The sequence below is a fragment of the Canis aureus genome, chromosome 10 (assembly GCF_053574225.1).
Source record: "Canis aureus isolate CA01 chromosome 10, VMU_Caureus_v.1.0, whole genome shotgun sequence".
Classification (NCBI taxonomy): Eukaryota; Metazoa; Chordata; class Mammalia; order Carnivora; family Canidae; genus Canis; species Canis aureus.
The window spans coordinates 27,527,961-27,541,082 of record NC_135620.1 but is presented as its reverse complement, the minus strand read 5'-3'; the positions used below and the strand labels follow the sequence as shown (position 1 = coordinate 27,541,082).

General features: G+C 53.3%; 2 protein-coding genes across 8 annotated transcripts in view; both read right to left on the bottom strand.

Annotated features, from left to right (window-relative positions):
- Window positions 1-509: 509 nt before the first annotated feature.
- REEP2 (receptor accessory protein 2) lies at window positions 510-6,319 on the bottom strand. 5 transcript variants are annotated; one of them, XM_077911860.1, is made up of 8 exons: window positions 6,165-6,319; window positions 4,415-4,487; window positions 4,052-4,128; window positions 2,788-2,908; window positions 2,500-2,613; window positions 1,987-2,134; window positions 1,753-1,883; window positions 510-1,668 (listed from the first exon to the last, which is right to left on the bottom strand). In XM_077911860.1, exons 1-8 carry the CDS (start codon window positions 6,194-6,196, stop codon window positions 1,600-1,602), a joined length of 765 nt encoding a protein of 254 aa, XP_077767986.1. In that variant the 5' UTR covers window positions 6,197-6,319; the 3' UTR covers window positions 510-1,599. The 5 variants fall into 5 exon arrangements, with proteins under 5 accessions (XP_077767986.1, XP_077767988.1, XP_077767987.1 ...); XM_077911862.1 differs by having other exon boundaries at window positions 4,415-4,566; window positions 6,165-6,290; XM_077911861.1 differs by lacking the exon at window positions 6,165-6,319 and adding an exon at window positions 5,047-5,066.
- A 1,789-nt stretch (window positions 6,320-8,108) lies between these two features.
- The window catches only part of KDM3B (lysine demethylase 3B), a 75,863-nt gene continuing 70,849 nt past the window's right edge, over window positions 8,109-13,122 (bottom strand). For 2 of the 3 annotated variants that reach the window (XM_077911836.1, XM_077911835.1), the window contains exons 21-24: window positions 12,872-13,011; window positions 12,202-12,378; window positions 11,559-11,693; window positions 8,109-9,538 (exon numbers count right to left, since the gene is read on the bottom strand). In XM_077911836.1, the coding sequence (XP_077767962.1) occupies window positions 9,458-9,538; window positions 11,559-11,693; window positions 12,202-12,378; window positions 12,872-13,011 (533 nt within the window). In that variant the 3' untranslated portion in view covers window positions 8,109-9,457. Of the gene's footprint in view, window positions 9,539-11,558; window positions 11,694-12,201; window positions 12,379-12,871; window positions 13,012-13,122 lie in introns of those variants that run through there. The other variant, XR_013387727.1, reaches the window with a different exon arrangement.

Here is a 13,122-nt window from a genome sequence, read left to right as displayed (position 1 = left end):
GAGACAGAGAGAGAGAGAGGGGCAGAGACACAGGCTGAGAGAGAAGCAGGCTCCGTGCAGGGAGCCCGATTTGGGACTTGATCCTGGGATTCCTGGGATCACACCCTGAGCCAAAGACAGGTGTTCAACTGCTGAGCCACCCAGGGGCCCCAAGATTTATTTGCGGGAGAGAGTGAGCGCACTTGAGTGCACACGAGCGGGGCAGGGGCAGAGGGAGAGAGAATCCTGAAGCAGGTTCCCCATGGAGCAGGGCCTGATCCCAGGACCTGAGCCCAATTCAAGAGTCACCCACCCAGTTGACCGACCGAGACACCCAGGGGCCCCCCCTCCCTGGCCATATGTTGAGCTTCCAAACCAGTTTCACAGACTGAAGCAGCGGAAGCCTACTTATCTTGGGGAGCAGGACTCCAGGGCTCCCAGTCTCTCTCTCTCTCCTACGGCTGGGCCCTGCTCTTCACCCGAGGTCCTGGTCCCCCACCAACTGAGAGGCAAGAACCAGGCAGAGAGGCTGCGGGAATCTCGTTTATTGGCTCATCCAGTGCCAGAGGTCCAGTGGGCACCCCCTTTCCAGAGTTGAAGCCCTTTGGCTCCCACATTTGTCCTTCGCACATGCCTCCTCTCCTGGCCCTTACTGAACCACTGCAGAAGCTGGGAAGAGCGTGGGGCAAAGGCTGGGCTCCTGAGCATCCGTTCACACAGGGCCCCGTTTGCTTGGCACAGGAGGACTCTGGGGCAAAGGAAATTGGGCCCCAGGTCGGGAGGAAAGGGGCTGGCTCAGCAGAGGCTTCTCCAGCTGCCGGGGGCTGGGGCGGGTGGGGGTGGGAGGAGGCCACAGGGCCTCAGGGCAGAGGAGGGCAGAGGCCCCCAGAATCCCATGCAGGGCTGGGCTGGGCTCCTGAGGATCCAACAGGAGGAGGGAGGCCTGAAAGCCATGAGGGGGCCAGCTGGGGCTTAGGGTGAGGGGTAGTCAGTGCAGAAGGGAAAGTCCTTTACCCCACACCCCCAGCCCTAGACCCAGAAATGCACACGCACACGCACACGTACACGCACAGCCCCAGAACCTGCTTCCGTCTAGTGGGCACGGATAGCACGCAGCCCTACAGTCCTACCCACGGCCCCAGCTGAAGCTCCCACCTGGCCTCCACTCACAGCTGTGGCCAGGAGCCCTTGGCCAGGTTCTCAGAAGCCTCCCCACCCCGTCCTGCTGTCCCAGCTGCCTTCAGGCCCACCACAGGCCATTTGGGGCTGGGACTGCCCCACCCCCACCCCAGGGAGAGCGGTGGGGCATGTTAGGGCCGCAGTAAGGGGGTGGCCATGGTCCTCAGCAAGGCACTGGGTGGGTGGGGCAGGCCTGAAGCAGGGAGGAGAGCGACATGGGCTCGGAGGACCCCACCTGCGCAGGTGGCTCAGTCCTCGGCAGCTCCTCCAGCCTCTACCCTCCACCCCCACAGTGGACCCCCTCTTCGACTCCAAGTCTTTCCAGAGGCGCGGTCACTGGGCAGGCACCGGAAACAGCCATCTGAGGGGTGCCGGGACCTGAGACACGTGGGCTCCTGGCACAGTGTGGAGCAGGGGCTCTGTGGCCTGCGGCTCAGGACCTCAGGCCAAGTCACCCCCGCCAGGTGTCTTCTTCTTGGGCCGAGTCTTCAGTGTCTTGGAAGCCAGGGGCTGTGGGACAGAGGGAGAAGTCAGAGGGCCCAGCCCAGGGCCACATCGCCTCCCACGTCCTCAAGCCCTGGCCTGGGCTCTTACCTCAGCTTTGGGCACTTTTTTGACAGGTTTGACCCGCTTAGGGGCCTTGTCCCCCATATCATCCTCGGAGGCCTCTGTGCGGGGGTCAGCCTGGCTGCTGCTCGACCGCAAACTCAGGGCAGGGTCATCTGCTTTGGGGGAGGAAAGGAGAGCACGGGTCTGGTGGCTGTCTACCCTGGCCCGTAGCCCTTGTGGCTGTCCCTCCCTGTGCCCGGCACGGGGCCCCGCCTGTACCCAGGTCCTCGATGGTGTCCAGGAGGCCGCCGGGGTGGGGTCGCAGTCGGCTGTCGGGGCCCTGCAGGGGCAGCGCATCCTCGTCCCGGATCAGGGTCAGGTCCTGCATGCTGAAGCTTCGGAGCTTCTCTGACAGCACCCCTTGGCCCTGGGGTCACCACCACGCACCGGGAGAACCAGGGGCAGGGCGGGTGGAGACAGTGTCACCATGGAGCTCCATGCTTTCCTTGCACTGTCCTCACTCAGTCCCATGGCAGCAGTGACAGGCTGGGGCTGTCCCTTCCCCTTGGGACACATGAGGAAACTGGCCCGGGGCATGGAAGTCACTTAGCTGGAGGGGCGCCGGGCCTGGAACCCTGAGCTGCACAAGCCCCGGCGCATCACAGCACCACAGATGGCGGGGGGGGGGGGGGGGGGGGGGGGGGGGAGGGGAGGGCAGGGGCGGGTAGAGGGGCTTGGCCAGGGGCCTGGGTGAGCAGGGCGGGGGCCCAGAGGCTGGTGTGCCCACCTCACCTTGGCAGCGGCAGTGACTGCAGCATTGGCAGCCAGGTTTAGGCCCCTCTTGCCCACCCTCATCATGGTCTCGTAGCTCTTGTCTCGGGCCTGTGTGATGTACTCGTCGATCTCCTGGGGGCCAGGGGTGGTGGTCGTGGAGAAGGAGTAGGGGGTGAGGGGAAGGCCTGGCTGGCCAGGCCCTACCCTGCCCCCACCCCCACCTGGACAAAGGCCCAGGTCCTGCCTCCGGATTCTAGGTGCCCCAGGGAGAGCTGCCCTGGCCTGTGGCGGGAAATGGGGGCACACCTTCTCCTTGTTGGACAGCGTGGGATGCACGAACTTGCGGTAGAGCACACTGGAGCCCTTGGTGTAAGGGGACAGCAGCCATATCACGAAGGCAATCTTGAGCTCGAAGTAGAAGGGGAACCTGTTGGTGGGACAGAAGCGAGCGGCGGAGCCTGGGATAGGGACTTGGGCGGTGCGCTGGTGCCCGCGGGCCCTCGGCTACAGCCCCTCATCCCTTCTGTACTGCGGTCCCCACAAGGTTCAGGCACCCAGGCGTTTCTAACCCCCAGGGGAAGGGGGGCTCAGCTGAGAGAGCGAGACGTGCCCCTGGCAGGAACCTCAGCACTCTGGGCCCCCTGCCCCCTGACAGAGGGCCCACTCTTCTGTCCTAGGGTGGGCACCCCGCCCCCCACCCCAAGCTTCCAGGCCTTTCCCACCCAGCTTGCCCAGCTTCCCATGAGGAAGACTGAGGCTTCTCCAGCTGTGCTCTGGACCCCATCCTGTCCCAACAGTCAGGACATGCCTCTTGCTCTTAAGGATTGTTGTCCATTCCCGGCTCCTTCTCCTCAGGCCACAGACTCCTTTGTGCCTCCTACATCCTCACAAAGTTTTGCCTTCATGTCAAGAAGCATCTATGCTCACTGTCCTTGATTTCTAACCCAATATTCTTTTCTAACCTGAAGAAATTAGAACTTCAACTTGTGCTAAAATTATTTTTCTCAAAGGCCACAGGCCCTTACAGTCTACAAATGCAATCATCCTTTGTCTTCTACCTTCCATAAAACTCTCTTTGTCTTACAATGTTCTGTGCTTTGTTAGTCCTCTCTTCCAAGAGGCATTTGCTCACTCGATAAACATTTTTTGAGCTCCTGCTATGAATATACATACAGTTATTGAAGGCATTCTCTGTCCTGTGAGTGCTCCCAATGTAGCCTAGTGGTGCTCTGAAATACCAGCATCGGGTGTTGTTAAGACTGAATCCTACTTTACAAACAGGGAAACTGAGCCCCAAAAAGCTATAACCTGCCCCAGGCCACACAGTACGGCTGGCAGAAACAGGTTTCCTGATTTCTGTGGCGGTACTTCGGCTGCCACCAGAAAGAAAGGCGGGGCTATGTCTCTTAGTCTACTGATCAAGCCGGGCCTGTGGAGGGGAGGGGAACATTTGGGACCCCAGGGAACTGCAGGGGTACTCCACCCCAGGTCTCCATCTTCTGTTTGGCAGATGGGGTAGAGAGTTTAAACCCTGGGCCCAGAGGTGTGGGGCAGGGATGCTGGATCTCACCAGGAAAGCACAATATCCGTGAGCGTCTCAGCCGTGGTGAAGAAGGCAAAGACGATCCAGTACATCATCCACTTTACCTACAGGTACAGAGGGCGGCGTGAGCTGGGGCCTCAAGGGAACACCCAGGGCCCCCAAGACTGCTTGCCAACCATGCTGGAGGTGGGAGGGACACTCAGGGCTTCCACTGTGCCTGTGGATCACAGCAGGGCCAGGGGAAAGGGACACAGAGGAGCCTCTTGGAGGCAGGATCTGATGAGTGCTTAAGCACAGCTACAGTTAGGTACTACTGTCTGTGCTGTGACCCTCCGTCTGCCCCTACCTCCACCACGTAGGAGGGTGGGGGATGAAGTGTCACAAACTTACATATTCCTTCACGTTTTTTGTCTTCACGGCCTTGTAGGAAGAGTAGGCTGGGTACAAGGTGCCAAAGATGAGCCTAGGGAGGCAGGCAGGGTTACTGGTCCCCTCGGCCAAGAGCAGTGGCCTCTCCCTCCCAGCTCTCCATCAGTCAGTCCCTGGGTAGGTAAGGGGAGAAGGACAGAACTCCAGAGTGCCACATCAGCTGGATCGATGACCTCAGGTCAGTGATCATGGTCACAGTGGTGCAGCCTTAGGTGATACACAAGCATGTGGGCTCCCAGCTGGTTAGGGTGCTGCCTCTTCCCCTCCACTGTTCAGGTTGTCTCTACCCCTTAGGTGAAGAAAGACCCAGAGCCCACAGCATCCAATGTGGTCTCTTTAGCCACGATCGTTGATTGTACATAAACCTATCATGGGGGGAAGGGGGGGTCTGGTCATTGCCACCAATGTCTTCCTTCTCCAGATGCTGTGCTCATTGTCACCCATCTGCCCTGAACCTCTACTTCCTATCTCAGAGCCAGGCTGGGCAGGGCCGGGTCCATCTGGAACATGACGCCGCCTATCGGGGCAATCTATGTGGCGGCCAGAGGCACCTCTGTAGCCCTGTGGCCCTGGGGGGCACAAAGGTTGATCACCCCATGTAAGAGCCTCGGGACCCAGCTCAGCGGAGGCCCTGGCTGGAGTACAAGCTGGTAGCGAACTCCTCAGCGGCCATACATAGGACACAGGTGTGGGAAGAGGAATGAGGTCCCAGGAAGCTCATCCAGGTAAGAGAGAAGCTGCCACTCAGAAGGCCACAGGATGTAGGAGGGATTCCCTCTGGGCTGGGCTGGGGAGGACCGAGGGAGACCTTGCTGGGTCCAGAGGAGCCAGAGCAAGCACATGAGGGCATGGATGGGAGGAAGGCAGGGGTGGGGGGAATCCTGGGGTGCCAGTCCCCTACGGGGGGTGGGGGGTGGGGCGCTGAGGCCATCGCAAAGGCCTTGCCAGGCCCAGCCCTAGGACAATGTGCAGGTGTTTGCCTGTTCTCCCGGACTGGCCTCGTAGGGACAGGACACGGCCCAACTGACCTGTGGAGGTGGGGGGTGGGGTGGGGGACTCCTGGGGGCAGGGTGTGGGACGTGGGGGCTTCCCTGCCGGGGCCTGGGGGCGGCTGGCAGCGCAGTGAAGGCTACCAACTGCCCCCCCGTGGCTCCCGCAGATCCTGGCTGGGCCCGCATGTCCTCTCCCGGGTACCTCCCACACTTTGTCCTCAGCATCCCTGCTTCCCGGCACCCAGATGTAACACCCCCCACCCCCCACCCCCGCCCTGGGCCCCGGGGCACGTGCCCTCCTCTCCCTCCTCTCCCTCCTCTCCGGCTCCCGGCTCCCGGCTCCCGGCTCCCGGCTCCCGGCTCCCGACCCAGGGAAGAGGGCGGAGGCCAAGGCCGCAGCTCCGGCCCTGCCCCGCTCCCCGCCATCAGCCGCTCCCTGCAGGGGGCCAGACCCGCTAGGTGGGGGAGGGCACCGCCACCCCCTCATCAACAGGCCACGCCGGCGCCGGGATGCAGGGGGGCGAGGGCACACGAAGAGGAGAAAAATAAACGGGGTGGGAAGCCAGGCGTGCGACGGCCCCGCCAACATCCCCCGCCGGTCCCCCGTCGCCGGGCCCAGGTGCGGACGACGCGCCTGTAGGTGACTCCGCGGGACGAGCCGCCGCGGCTCGTCCAGGCCCCGGCCCCCGCCCCCGCCCCCACCCCGCCGCCGCACTCACACCACCAGCCGAGAGATGATCCAGGACACCATGGCGGGGCCGGCGGGGCGCGGGGCGCGGGGCGCGGGGCGCGGGGCCCGGGCCGAGGATGCAGGTGGCGGCGGCGGCGGGAGCCGCAGGAGCAGCAGCAGCCGCAGCAGCAGCCGCCGCGGGGGCCGCGGAGCGGGGAGCCGCGGCGGTTAAAGGGGAGGTCTCTGCCGCAGCGGGGCCGTGGGCGGCGGCGGCTCTTAAAGGGGAGGCCGGCGCGCCCCGCACCTGCCGCCACCGGGCATGCGCCTCTGACCCTCGGCGCCCGCCCGCCTCGCGCCGCTCGCTCCTCTGGCGTGGGTTCCAAGCTCCGGCTGGGGTCCTCGCAGGCCTCCAGGCTCCGTCCCGACCTACCAGCCCCCAGCCCCAGGCCCTCCTCCCGCCTTGCCCACACTAGGCTGAAAGGCTTAAAGATTCCCCGAGGAATACTAGCTGGGGCTTCCTGAGTGCTTAGGGAGTTCCCGGCCCTTCACCCGCATCATTTCACTGAATCTTTAGGGCCCTTCCTATAGGAGGTTATAATTATCCTCATTTTAAAGATAAGGAAATGGGAAGCTTAGGAAGTTCAATAATTTGCCAAGGTCACAAAACCACCAAGTCATGCTGCTAAGATATAACCAACCCATGAGGTCTACTTTAATCAGGCCACTTCTCCCAACTGCTGACTAGTTGTCCTCCCCCATCACAGGCCCTGTAAAGACGCCCACCCAAGAACTCCTGAAGTCAAAAGTATAGCTCCACCTGTCCACCTTACCCTTCCAGCCATCCCCAATTACCCCAGTTGGAGGACCCCCCGCCTCCTTTGATGTTCTTTTTTACTTTGTCATTGCTTAGCCTTGCAGGGGGAAGGAGCCCATGCTCTCCAGGTGACTACCCCAGATGGACCCTCTTTTATCAGAAGAGTTGGGGCGTCTGATGTTGGAGATGGATTCAGGGGCTCCAGTTCCACCCCCATCAGCAAACGCTGGCAGCAGTGTATGCCCTAATTCTGAAGACATTTATATCCAGAATGTAGGCTAGCCCGCCTCCTGATTTTCACCAAAGCAACAAAGCTCCAACCTCTGCAACCCCCTTTCTCCCCATTGCTTTCCTTTCCTGTCCCATTTCAAAGGTTCTGCATTCTTTAAGTGGAGGTGTAAGTCTTCTGGTGATCACAGCCTCGACCCGTGCCCACCCAGGCTGAAAGGACACGGTTAGAGCTCTGTATTTCGGTTATGGTACTATTCAAACTTAGTATCCTTGAACCACACAATGGTCTATTTCCACCCTGATAATTGTATTTCCAGGCTCAAACACTTTGGAAGATGTTTTCCAACAGGGTCTGGAGAAGCAGCCTCTGATGACCTCTCTTGCTATTCTTTACAATTTCCTCTTCAAAAGGCCTTTTCTAATTGGAATGTAGTTTATCCTCACTTCTCAAGTCACTGTAATTGCTGCTTGACTTAAAAAAAAAAATTGCCATTTGGGTCTTTTTCCACCAACTCAGAGGTGGACACAGGACCACATGTTTCATATGTGGGCAGCCAGGCCCCCTGTTTTGAGGAATCTCATTACTGATTGCCCAAAACCTTGCTCATGCCATGCCCTATCTCGCTCACTCCTGACTGTCTCCGGAAGGTCAAGACCTCACCTTTCCCATTCCATTCACACAGCATAAACTATGGAAAACCCATCTTTTCTCCCACCTTCTAACTCAAGTGACCTTTCCCCTTCACCACCCACCTCCTCCTTCCCCCTGCAAACCCACAAGCCACAATGACCTGGCACTTCCCTCTCTCAAACAAGCACAAATTCAGGAAGCAAAGGGTAATCGGAAGCAGCAATGTAATAAAGATCTGAAAACAAACCATCCTCTACCTGTACTCCACCTGCCTTTACAGAATGGCTGGCTCATAAAGAATTCAGTCCACTCCAAACTGATTTGTTAGATTTTTAATAAGAACATGGAAATCCCAATCAGCCCTTCAACAAAATTAAAATACAGAAAGTGAAATTAAAAGTATTCTACAGTAAATGACTTTTATTAAAAAAAAAAAAAGTAACTGTGAACATATAAACAAGCCTGCAGGGCACTACAGTACAGCTGGAAAGAAGATAGATACATTTTCCAATGTATCTATGGGCCAATGAATTCCATCATTTTCAAATAAATTCTTAATAAAACTCCACAGAGTTGGAAAGTTTTGCTGAAAATATTTCTGGACAAAAAAAACCCAAAAAACCAAAAAGCCTCATGTAGGAAATCAAACTTTCCTTCGCATTTGGAAGTGTTAAGAGGAGTTCCAAGGGAACGCTGGTAATAGGTGAAAATGGTTCTTGTGTCACCAGTGTGTGTATTCTTAAAACACAGCACAGCTCAGACATGACAAAGTTCTTTCTCAGTTGGCTGTTCCCTCAAGATAGGACTGAGATGGGAGGGGAAGAAACTAAAAGAATCCTAAAAAGCCAATTTTTAAAAATTCTGCTTTGGCTGATTTTGTGCTATAATGGGTAGTTGAGTTCTAAAAATCATATTTCTTCAAAGATTTTTATCGAAAGGAAGACTAAATGTAATGTGCCTTTCCTCATAATCCAGGAAAACAACTGTGGTATTTCAAAAATTCTAAAAATATCTACTTTCATGAAATAGTAACTATTTCACTACAAACCTATTTTTCACTAAATACACACATTTCCTAATCCTGGAGCCTCCTGGGAAAAGCAGTGGATTCTCCCTGGGTCCTGCAAGACTCCAGTGTTCACGGGAGAGATTGTGGGGAATGGCTTCACCCCATCTCCTGGGATAGGCTGTGTCAGAGGTCACGTACAGACACTGTCAGGCTTCCACCGGGCATGTTTAAGCAGTTAGCCCCTACTTGTACCAGTTGTGTGATTCCCCCTACCTCCAAACACATTCCCACTTCACTAGGCACAAGAGAAAAAAGAAAAGAAAGGTGTGCCCACATTCCCGGTTTCCGTGGATCTCAAGTCACGAGAATGTGCAGGAAAGCCCAGCAATGTTCAGGCAATTCAGAGTCCCAAAAGACCACAGGATGGGGATATGGCACCCTCGGCTTGGAGTCTGAAACTGTGTGTGTGAACAGTGCGACTTTCCTGTGTCAACCTTCAGTGTTGAGGCAGCGTAGAAAGAGTGGCTGGAGAGTTTGTAATACTGACCACACTGGTTCCAAGTGAAGGGCCTCTGCTCCAGCAGAGTAGCCCGCCGTTCCCTGTATGTGTTGTGAGTGAAAGACCTGCTTCACAGGGAGTCTGGAGTTTCTCCATGCCTAAGACCTTGCCAGTTTGGATTCGTGAGCCTTGAGGGTGCCAACAGCATCTTTCACTGCGTGATAAATGATGTTCTTCACCTGGAGAGAGCAATCACCAGTCAGTTCAGGGCAGCCCTATATTATACTCTCAAACAAAAATGTGTGTTTTATACAGCCTATAAAGCCTACTAGTCAGTGAGGAAGCCCCTCAGCCAGGACTGCATACTTCCCAAATCAATCCCAAAGACAATTTACAAATCACAGAGAATATAAGGTCTGTATTTTAAAAAGAATGATGAAATCATTTGAAAGGCTCATAATCACTTTCATCTATGTGCTTAGTTTAAGTGCTGGGCACTACTGCTGGGCTTTTTTTTTTAAATAAAGATTTTACTTATTTATTTGACACAGAGGAGGAAGAAACAGAGAGAGGGCAAGAGATAGAGATAGAGATAGAGATAGAGATAGAGAGAGAGAGAGAGAGAGACTAAGTGCACAAGGAGGAGCAGCAGGCAAAAGGAGAGGCAGGTTCCCCACCGAGCAGAGAGCCTGACTCGGGGCTCAATCCCAGGACCCTGGAATTATGACCTGAGCTGAAGGCAGATGCCTCACCAGCTGAGCCACCTAAGTGCCCCTACTGCTAAGTTTATTACATGGACTTTCATTTCATCCTTACCATAACCTTATGAGGTCCATTCTATTATTATCCCTATTTTTACAGACGAGAAACTAAAGAAACCGAGGCCTGGTGGTTAAGAACCTGTCCTAAGGTCCTAGAGCTAATAGGAATGCACTAAAACAACAGTGGGCAGGTTGGATTATTGGATATTTTTTCCCCTTTGTGCTTGTATGTATTTTCTAATTGTCTAAGAGGAAGACATATTATACATCAAGCAGGAAGGAACAGTTAAGAGTCACTAAAATAAAGCAAACAAGTTAAAGAGAGTTTTAAACCAAAATAGTGATTATTTCTGGGGAGGGAAAGTAAGGAGACAGAACAGGGAAGGGTACATGGAAGCTTCAATAATGTAGTGCTCTATAGGTGTTATGTTATACATCTCTGTGTACAGGATGCTTTAATTCTTAAGCTGAGTGATGAGCACACAAGCCCCCTTTTGCTATTCTCTTATGCAGAGACACAAGGCAGAGGGAGAAGCAGGCTCCCTCTGGGGAGCCTGATGTGGGACTCGGTCCCAAGACCTGGGGATCACGACCTGAGCTAAGGCAGATGCTCAACCACTAAGCCACTCAGATGTCCTCTTTATTACATTTTTGTAATAATTTAACAAATATTTACCGAGTACCTATTATGTATCAAATATTGTGCTAGGAAACACCAGTGAAATAAAACAGTAAATCTCTGCCTTCATGGAACTTAAATAGCTTACAGGGATAGAAACAAAGAGATGAAATACATAACTGGTTACTGAAAAATACTACCAAAAAAATAAAACAGTGCCAGAGGCCTGGGAGTGTTGAAGGTGACATGTGACAGGCAGAGACTAACAGAGGTGAGGACTGAAATATGTAGGCCTGCAGAGTTGCACTTTCTCTATGGTATCAGTGTTATCTATTTATCAATGTGATTGAACTTTTATGGTTGAAATGTTCTATATTTTTTAAAAGGAACAGCAAAAAAGATCAGATCAGGGCTGAAGGTGACTGGATCTACCAGCGGGAGGCTGAGACACTGCCTATGCAGGTTGCTGAAGTTCTGCCTGGGGAATCTGGCTTCCTTCTTTTTTAAATGCTACTAAAGCACCCAATACTTCGAGGGACATGGATTGCAGTCCTAGTAGGGCTTTACGGAACTGAATTTGCACAGAAATGTATTGTGAGAAGCAGCTCTGGGGAAGTGCCCTTCTTGGAAATATGCCTAGAGCAGGATGCCACAGTGCTTTCGCCACCTGACTGGGAAAAGTCGGTCTGGCCAGTTATCAGCATTGAAATACTGTATCTCCCGGGGCTGAGAAATGGCAGGTGACAGCAGAAATGAGCAGGCTAAAACAGGAGTATTCTTTAAAAGAAAATGTGACGAGGACTGATGCAAAATGTGTGTTCTGTGGTTGTGGCCGAGCAGGAGATGAGGAGACCGTGTGGTAAAGGGGGAGTTATTTACCTGCAGTTTATCCTCATGGTTTGTATGGGTGTTAGAGAGATGCCTGAATTCCTGTGTCAGGCGGAAACAGTGCTTTACATGTTCTGGAGATACAAAGTCTTCTGCTACTTTTATGCAACTGTATAGATTGTGCACCTGGGAGGGGAAAGTACAGCCACACAAGAGCCATTAGAGTCAGCAACACCTGGGAAATGTTTATGATACAGTTGAAAAATCAAACAAAAACCCCCCAAACTTGAGAAATACTTAAAATATTCCATTTTCATAAAAACAAATGCAGAAAAATTACAAGTATAAATTTATACATGAAAATGTTAGTAACTGCACAGAAAACGATTTGGAGAAATAACACCAAACTGTTAATAGTATGCTACCTCTGAGAAGGCAGGAAGAGGAGACTATAAACACGTGTGGCACAGGTTGGTGAGCTGGGACTCACACTTTTTAAAAAATGGTCTCCCTTAATTTTTATTTTTATCCCTTAATTTTTAAATGTACATTTAAAATTACACAGAAGAAAACTAAAAAGTAGAAAATAAGTTGCAGTTTAAGAACGGTCTGTCCAATCCAGCTACTCACATCTACTGCCAAATTATTAAGAAACTCAGCAATAGGGAAGCCCATGGAACCAAGTGGAACCCACCTGGTGTGGGGCTCCAGCAGGTATGAAGACAGCATCTCCCAGGAACTGAACGATGGCCCAGCCTTGCACACCATACTCTTCATAGAGTCGCTTCCGGAGGGTCTGGTCCAGGTACCAACTTTGGTCATGAATTGGGTCATGATCAGGGGGATTTTCTTGGCCTTGCTCTTCTCCAACCTGAAGCAATAACCAATCCCAAAGATGGAAAAATCAATACATTGATTTTTAATAATAAATAAATCTAGCTTAGTGGACCAATGTTCCTAATGGGCCAAATCTTCTGCTTTATTCTATTCAACATCTTCCAGGTGTGGATTCAGGCCTTCGGGGCTTTTTGACAAAAAGTACAGGTCTTTATTTTTTTATTTTTATTTTTTTTAAATTTTTATTTATTTATGATAGTCATACAGAGAGAGAGAGAGAGAGGCAAAGACATAGGCAGAGGGAGAAGTAGGCTCCATGCACCGGGAGCCCAATGTGGGATTCGATCCCGGGTCTCCAGGATCGCGCCCTGGGCCAAAGGCAGGCGCCAAACCGATGCGCCACCCAGGGATCCCAAAGTACAGGTCTTTAAAGCCAAGAGACTCCACAGGAGAAACCCTAAGCAGGCTATGTCAGCAGCAACCCCAGATCCTTGATCTGGGAGCTGGGACCCTACCCAGGGGCATACCTTTCGGAGTAACTCTCGGATCTTTTCTGCATCCTTGGCTGCATAGATGTGCCACAAAGCACCAGGCTTCTCCTTTCCGTCATGAATCCTTTGCTTTGTCACTTCATCAGCATCCCCCTCATCAATTGTTTTGAGTACCTCTGAAAAGAGCAAAAGTACTTTTCAACATAACCAGCCATTTCAGTACCTCTGAGTAAAGTGAAATGTCAAATACAAACAAGTTTAGTCTCTGCTAGTCTCCATTTCTCTGG